At 36.7% G+C, this 9,105-nt stretch overlaps 1 protein-coding gene across 1 annotated transcript; it reads left to right on the top strand.

The window, feature by feature from the left end:
- The first annotated feature begins 326 nt into the window (after window positions 1-326).
- LOC111392647 (1-aminocyclopropane-1-carboxylate oxidase homolog) lies at window positions 327-9,105 on the top strand. Its single transcript, XM_023018024.1, has 3 exons — window positions 327-947; window positions 8,062-8,383; window positions 8,600-9,105. Exons 1-3 carry the CDS (start codon window positions 424-426, stop codon window positions 8,849-8,851), a joined length of 1,098 nt encoding a protein of 365 aa, XP_022873792.1. The 5' UTR covers window positions 327-423; the 3' UTR covers window positions 8,852-9,105.

Below are 9,105 nucleotides of genomic sequence, written 5' to 3' on the forward strand. Positions count from 1 at the left end.
CATATCTGACAAATGACGGGCCAATATTGAAGTCAACATAGGTGGCTCTCGTGGATATGTACTTATCGCCATTCAGCCGAGTTGACTGTTGATCATTAAATTAAGAGGGGCATTGTGGTTATTTTGCCATGCATGTGGAGGGTAAAATTGTCAACTTGGAGGAAAAACTACATTTACCCTACTTTTCCCACTCAAACGTACGAATAGTAGATAAATATGATATTGAAAGAATTGCCGACAAATCTATCAATGGGATAACGACGAGTAGGTAAATATAACTTTTTGAAATAATAGAGGTACTTTGGGATTAGTCAATTATCCTTTTGTGAGAGCTAGCAGGCCGCATTCGGTAATATCAGCCACAAGTTATATCATTTTTAGGCTTTTAACTGCAGTGATCTAACAAGATAATTGTCCAAGAAAATGGCCGCCAACCTAATTGAAACGGAGGCTACGTGCAAGAATGACAGAATAAGCGAATTACGAGCTTTTGATGACACAAAAGCTGGTGTCAAAGGCTTAGTTGATGCTGGTATTACCAAGGTACCAAGAATATTCATTCAACCACCAGATGATTTCGACAGGAAATCCAATCCACAATTTGAGTTTCCGTTGATAGACCTCGAAGGTTTTCGTGATGATCCTAATGGGCGAAAAGAGATAATTGACAAAGTTCGAGATGCAGCAGAGACATGGGGTTTCTTCCAGGTGATCAATCATGGGATCCCAGATAGTGTTTTGGAGGAAATGTTGAATGGAGTGAGGAGGTTCTTTGAACAAGATACAGAGGTCAAGAAAGAATGGTACACCCGAGATTACTCGAAAACTGTAGTATATAACAGCAATTTTGACTTGTATAGTGCCCCGTCAGCCAACTGGAGGGACACCCTTTTCTGTCAAATGGCTCCTCATCTTCCAAACCATGATGAATTGCCCTCTGTATGCAGGTAATTGTTGTGTTTTTCCTATAGCATGTGTACGGTATCAAACAAGTAATACTGGAGATTTTCAATTTTAGATAATCGTTCTCATAGAGAATATTATTTCTTCCAAATATATATATTTTTTCTACTTTTACTTGATAAAAAACAAATTATAATTTATCGATTGTTAGAAAACAAATTATAATTTGTCGATTGTTGATTTAAATTATACTAACTAACTTGATGTTATTGGAACACACGCAATAATCGAATTAGGGTATTATGAATGAAGGAGAGATTAGGCACACAATTTTATTTATCGATTACCCTTAATTCTCTAATCAAGATTTTTTACTAAATGTGGTGTTCGGTTGAATTCTTTTAAAACATTTAATTTACCTCTATCCAATTCAAATTGATTTTAGTTAATTAAGCCAATTTCATATTTCTATATGAATTAGAATACAAATTAGTTAAACGCCTTAAATTTCTAAGAATTCATGTGAGGGCCGCACACTAGAAATGACACGAACCCATATAGCAATAGTAGCTACGAAACCCACACAAGATTGATTCAATCCCAAGACAGCCAAGAGTCAATGCTTAGGGTTTGATCCAAAAATATTGAATCAAAGAACCAATACAATCGCAACAATATGTTGATCCCGTGATCACAAGACCCAAGAATCTCATCTGGATTTTTTGAAAGCCACATGAAATAAATCTTAATAAGTTTGAAAATTAGTTCAATGAAGAACCAGATTAAAAGTAAAATATGCTCACAAATAATCTCTCAAGTTGTATGTACAAATTATTGTTCTACAATGAATATAATGAGTTTTATATATAGGAACCCATGTAAACCCTAGTTAAAACGGAATATAAGTCTAATAATTACAAAAGATACCAAAAAATAGAGTTTTTACATAATTAAGAGATCAAATTGCTCTATGTGGGGTTGCATAGAGTTAATCCATGCACTCGCATAGACCAACATAAAACCTGAACTTTAGTCTCGGGTTGGCTCTGTGTAGCCGCATTCATAGATATACTATGTGGTCGCATAAGCCAATTCTTCAGCCCCTCCCTTTGTTGCTCGAACCAAGTTGAACCATCTTGACTCTTCTCTTGAGCCCAACATGAAACTCGCTTCTTTGCTTGTCATGATCAATGTGTCGTCTACCATAGCTTGAGCAAGTAGTCCCATTGTTTCTTTAACCCTCTTTGTTGTGACCTAGTCATAGGCTCTTCTTTAACGATCAATGGATCCTTGTCTGGACTTGCCTTCGTGCCATGGATCACATCATCTCCCTTCCTTTGTGAAAGAATTCGACCTCGAATCTGTACCTGCATCAAAGAGAGAAAGATCGGAGATATTAAAAGTAATCGAAACATTATACTCACCTGGAAGATTTAGTTGTAAGCATTTTCATCAATTTTTTCAAGGACTTGAAATTGATCATCTTCCCGTGGCTGCAATTTCAATTTTCTTTGTTCTGGAAAGCATTCCTTCCTCAAGTGTACCCAAACCTAGTCCCCGAGTTCAAATGTAATGCTCTTTCATCCATTGTTTGCTTGAGAAGCATAGTGCTTGTTCTTCTCCTCAAGTTACAATCTTACTTTTTCATAAAGTAATTTCACCAAGTAAGCTTTTTTCTTTCTATCTAATCTATCTCTTTCATCAATAGCTAAAGGAATTAAATCCAAAAGTGTTAGTGGACTAAAACCATATACAATTTCAAAGGGTGACAAAGTAGTAGAATGCGTGGCTCTATTATATGCAAATTCAATGAATAGTAAGCACTCTTCCCAACTCTTCAAATTCTTATTAACTATAGTGCGTAAAAACTGTATCATGGTCCTATTAATAATCTCAGTTTGTCCATCGGTCTGTGGGTGTCAAGTAGTATAAAATAATAACTTGGTGTCTAACTTATTCCACAAAATTCTCCAGAAGTGACTAAGGAATTTAACATTCCTATCTGATACAATACTCCCAGGAATCTGATGTTTTTAAATCCATGTTCTTGTTCAGCACCCTATTGAAACCTTACATTTTTCTTGACAATTTCCATAAGTGGTGTGGTAATTGTACTAAAGTTTTTAATAAAACACCTATAGAAGCTAGCCAAACTATGACAACTTTTTACCTCAGTTATACTTTTAGTTGTTGACCATTCTTTTATAGCCTTGATTTTCTCCTTATCCACTTTTATCCCTTTGGTACTAACAACATATCCAAGAAAAACAACCTTTTTCATGCAAAATGTACAATTTTTAAAATTAGCGTAAAATTTTTCTTGTATTAAGAGCACAAGCACACATTTTAAATGCAATATATGCTCATTTAAGTCCTCACTAAATGCCAAGTTGTCATTGAAGTAAACTACTATAAATTTACCTATGAACGCATGCAAAACATGATTAATTAATCGCATAAACATGCTAGGTGCATTAATAAGTCCACATGGCATGATTAACCACTCATACAACCCATATTTTGTTTTAAAAGTGGTTCTCCATTCATTTCCTTCCCCCATCCTAATTTGGTAATAACCACTTGTAAGGTCAATTTTATTAAATATACATGAGTCATGTAATTCATTTAACATATCATCTAACCTAAGAATAGGATGATGATATATTACTGTTTTATTTTTTATGGCTCGATAATCTACACACATCCTCCATGTTCCATCTTTCTTTGGCACATGTTGCACTGGCACATCAGATGGACCCACACTCTACCTTACATACCCCTTGCTCATCAATTCCTCCACTAGCCTTTGAAGTTCCTTGGTCTCCTCGGGATTACTTTGGTAAGTCAGCCTGTTTGAAATGACAGCTCCATGTACAAAGTCAAGTTGATATTTAATGCCTCTAATAGGTGGTAACCCATTAGGCATGTCTTCTGGAAATACGTCTTCGAATTCTTGCAACAAAGAAGTAACTCAAACTAGGGAGGGGTGTGTTAGATTCCTCAAGATTGAGGAGTGACTTCTCATAAACCAACAAGATCATAGGTTGCTCCCCTCAACTATTGCCCTCTTCAACTCACTCCCTTTGGTAAAGAAATCCACTTTCGACTTTTCTCTCCTCTCGAAAGGCTCTTTTTCTTTTCTTTTTTGGGCTCTACTCTTTTTTCTCTCCATCAGCCACCTCATTATCTTTTCTCTTGCTCTCTATTCCTCTCAATCTTTTTCTTCCTCGGTTCTCAATTTGATTTGATCTTCATACACTTGTGTCAGTGTTAACGGTGCAAGAGTAATAGATTTTCCATCCTTGGTAAGCTGTACCTATTTTTGTACCCATTATGCATCACCTTCCTATCATATTGTCATGGCCTACCTAACAAATGTGCCCAGCTTGTATAGGAACTACATCACACAACACTTCATCTCGATATCTACCAATTGAGAAACTCACCAATGCTCTCCTGTTCACCTTAATCTCTCAACATTCATTCAACCATTGTAGTTTGTAAGGCTTAAGATGTTCTAACATGGCTAACCCTAATTTATTACAAGCGCAATGCTAGCCACATTTGGTACAACTTCCCCCATCAATAATCATTCTACATACCTTGTTGTTGATATGACACCTCGTATGAAATATGTTATCCTGTTGTTGTTCCAAGTCATTCGCTTTGATTTGAGCACTAAAAGCTCGCCTTGTAACCAATAACTTGCCCACCACACACTCTACATTTCTTACCATCACTAGACTCTTCCAATTTTGGCATGTCTTCGTAGTCATCCTCACTACTTTTCTATTGTCTCATAAAATCATTGCCTTTTTGTTTGGTCATTGAGAAGCAATGTGTTCCGGTACCAAGCACCTGACACATTTGATGTCTTGACTCCTAGATGGTTGGGATTTTGCTTTGGATGTGCCCTTGCTAGAAACTTCTTCTTTTCCTTTCGATAGTTTAGTTCCACCCTTCAAAATAGCCCCATCTCTCTTGTTGTTATCCTACATCGATTTTCAAGAAAGATTAGAAGGCGAAGAACCGATGGATATCTAGCTGTCCCTCTTCGTCTTCAGTTGTCTCTCCACCTTCATAGCTACATATAGCATGTCCTCCAACTCTACATAATGTTGCAATTCCACTACATTAGCTATTTCCCTATTCAGATCATTAAAAAATTGGGCCATGGTGGCCTCCCTATCCTCTTCAACATTCCCTTTAATCATAACAATCTTCATCTTTTAATGATAATCCCCCACACTCTAGAACCTTATTAGAGGACTTGCAATTTTTGATGAAACTTCCTATAGTAATGATTATGCACGAACCTCTTTCTCATAATAGCCTTCAATTCTTCCCATATATTAATAAGCCTCTAATGATTCCTCCTCTTAGATGTCAATACTCGATCCCACCAAGTAAAAGTATAATCGGTAAACTCAAGTACCGCAATCTTTACTTTCTTATCCTTGGAGTAGTTGTGGCAATCAAATATCAACTCTATCTTCTTCTTCCACTCCAATTATGCTTTCGGATCACTCACTTCTTTGAATGTAGGAATTGTCATTTTGATATTGTCCATAGTTCTATCAACTCCATTTCCAGCTAGATCTCTATCCCTCATTTCATGCTAAACTCATCTATCCCTCATTCTTCCTAACTTGGCATCCTCTAATCATCATCATCATCAATGTCACTACCCACTTCACATTTCCCACAACCTCCATCCTAGGCTACCGCCTACATTGCCTTCTTGCATTGGGAACTCTCATAGGTTGTTCCCCACATAAATTAGCAATCAATGGGTCTTGTCTCTCCATTCACGCTTCTTACATATCCAACGCGTCTTTCACATCTTCAAACAACGTCTCGAACCTTCATATCAACTTATTCAACATGTTGACTTGATTATTATTCCCGCTTGAAGTAAAGTTGTCTTTGTCAGACATACTAATTCTAAAGTAATATTTGCTTCACATGAATGCAGTGTCAACTTCTTCAACATTCTAATTCTAAAGTAATATGTGCAAAGGATTTTCTCTGGCTACGTTTGGCTTGAGACATAACAGGTTTGCCAGAGAGGGCAGTAGCATACGATTTCTTACCCTAAACCTGTGATGTCTGGACACTTGCTGGAAATTTAGCTTGACTAGAGGGCTCGAAAGCATTGACTGTACCTCGTGGTATAACTCGAGGAGGTTGAATTTTGGCTTTTGTGACTGGGTGGTTCTGATTTTTTTTCAATGCTACACTTTCGATCAAATTAAAGGCCAAATTCACTCTCTCAAGGTATAGGATGTGTTGAGATCAATGGAAGAGTCATAGTAACCTGATTCTGTCCAGAAACAGGTGAATTGACCGCCTCGTTTTGTATGCCAAGTTGTGTGATTCCCAATGCAATATTTTTGACTGAATTGGACTCAATGGATATCACCATAGGAGTTTTTGAGGCTTCCTGATTTAATGAAGATGATCCCATGCCTGGAATCTGACCAGAAATTGAAGTATTCACAGGGCCAGACTGCACTCGGTCAAAAGAATAGGTTGACTTCGTAATTGATGGAATTGGAACTTAAGCAGGTGTTGTTGTAACTTCAATTAGGTTTTCCATGGTCGAATTAGCGTATTGGAGCAAGTTCGGACCTTCAATTGGTTGAAAATTGGAGTTCGTGCTCGATCGGTTAATTCTTGAGTTCAATCCAAAAATTTGTGTTTGGTTGATGAATTGGTGCATTAGGTGCGCCTTGAAGAGGGAGAAGATAGGAGAGGTGGTCCGCAATCATGGGTCAAAGCACCATAAAATTGAAGCCAACATAAGTCAAATAACATAAATAAAATCAACACATAAAATTGAGAACTAGAATATTGAAATTTTGAATTAAAGGATCTCTACAAACTATATTGTTCACCCTCTATAAATGTTTAGCTACGCATACGAGATGGAGAAAAATAATTAATTATTATAAAACACATCACCGGATTTTGAGTAAGTTGTACATAATTGGATGAATCTTGCACCAAGATCGTCTTTTCCCCCCATAATTCCGCTTCTAAAACCTTGTTCTTGCTTTTCTTTCGTGGGTGTTCTCTAATTCTCAAAAGTGGTGAACCCTTTCTCATCTAGATTAGGTCTTTATATGGTATTCACTTCAAATAAGTGTCAGAATGAAAGATAAACTCGAAAAAGAATAAAAGAAAATAGAATATAAAATATTGAAAAATCGCCCAAGTGGAGTCGATCATGGGTCATCACGAGTTGCAAACCTACAGCTTAAGTGCGGCATACCAAAAGTCCCAGCGGCCATGGATTGGCTACTGGTTTGCAAACCGAGGCTAGGCCACAGCCACATTTTCTATTTTTTGTACTTTGGTCCTCATACTTTTTAAAACTTCTATTTTCATCCCTGATTTTCTTAATTCGTTCCAATTTCAGCCTTCTTTAATTTGCATGGTTCTTCACTTTGAATTCTATATTATTGTCCCTTGTCCTTCAAAATTATAATATCTTGCCCCAACGCAAGTTCCAAAAGTTAGCGATTTGGTCCCCAAGTTTTCCAATTGTCAATTTTCACTCCTGAAACTCTTGAATCTCACCAATTGTTCCAACACTTCTTCCAACTGATTGATTGAAACCCGGATGATCTTTAAGTGCCCAAATCAATCTCTATTTGGGCTCAAATCACCACTTTTTATACCAATTGCACTCAACCTTGATCTTTACAGGCAAATCACAAAATTATACATAATTAGGTAGAAATCTCAGTTAGTTATAATTTATCAAAAATTAAAAGCATAAATAAGTGTATAAAACACATTTATTAGTAATGCTAATAACAAGCTATTTAAGAGTACTTTAATGTTTCTTTCCAAGTTAAAGTTATTTGTGGTTATACAAATTAATTAGACTTTGAGAAATTAAGGTTGTAAGGGAGGCACTCATCTTGGTCAATAGTACATGAACTATTTTCTTGTTCAACTACAGGATGCTGAATGCTTGGCTAGTTCAAACATATAGAGGCTGAAGATTTCCACTCTTCATGCTTGGAGAACTATATTAGAATGGATCACATCAAAGACAACCCCAATAGTAACAAGACAGTAAAGACGAAAAGAAGATTCAGAGCAACTTAATTTCTCTGTCAATTGATCTCATATTCTTCATTTCTGCAGAGATATTATGATAGCGTTTATCAAGCATGTTTTGAAGCTGGGAAGTTGTTTGTTTCAAATATTGTCTGTTGCTCTTGATCTAAAACTGGATCACCTCGAAGACATGGGATGTGCTAAGGGGCTTGCTCTCCTGTGCCATTACTATCCTGTGTGCCCTCAGCCTGAACTGACTCTGGGCACTAGCCAGCATGCTGATAGTGATTTCCTCACAGTCTTACTAAACGACCAGGTTAGCGGCCTCCAAGTTCTCCATCAAAACCAGTGGGTTGATGTTCCTCCGGTTCGTGGAGCTCTTGTAGTCAATATTGGAGATCTTCTACAGGCAAGTGTTTAATTGGCTCATCTGTTAGAGACCTGACACATTCGCGATTTTTATAGATCGTTGGCAGCAAAACTTATACTAGTACTTGTATTTTTTTGAAGTTTGTGTTCAACAATCCTATCATAAGTATCTTTACTTTCTGTTCTTTATAAATTCTGTGGTAAAGTTTATTAACTTTTCATCTGTGATTACGGGTTTTTTTTTTTTTTTTTCCAGCTCGTATCAAACGACAGGTTTTTCAGTGCAGAACACAGAGTACTTGCAAACAATGTTGGTCCAAGAATTTCAGTGGCATGTTTCTTTAGAAGTGATCTATCAGCATCTCCAAAGCTTTATGGACCAATTGAAGAACTTCTATCAGAAGATAATCCTCCAAAGTACAGAGCAACTACTATGAAAGATTACCTGACCTACTTCAACACAAAAGGGCTGGACGGAACTTCTGCACTGTTGCATTACAGGATTTAGAGTTGAAACAAGGGAATATATGACGAAAATTCGTTCAGGCTCTAAATTTTTAGAAACAAACTGGAAAAATATCTAGGAATAACCAAAGGGAATAACCCAATTTATAGTTACAATAAAACTGCTCTATAAATGAACTCATGCAAATCAAGAAAATCGCAAGACCGCCTAGTTTTTGTGAAGTTATGAGATCAGATGTATTACATAACATATATTTTAGGACAAACTTTATGTCAATTTCTGTGTTGTTCTCTTCA

This window comes from Olea europaea, unplaced genomic scaffold (genome assembly GCF_002742605.1).
Source record: "Olea europaea var. sylvestris unplaced genomic scaffold, O_europaea_v1 scaffold956, whole genome shotgun sequence".
Lineage (NCBI taxonomy): Eukaryota > Viridiplantae > Streptophyta > Magnoliopsida > Lamiales > Oleaceae > Olea > Olea europaea.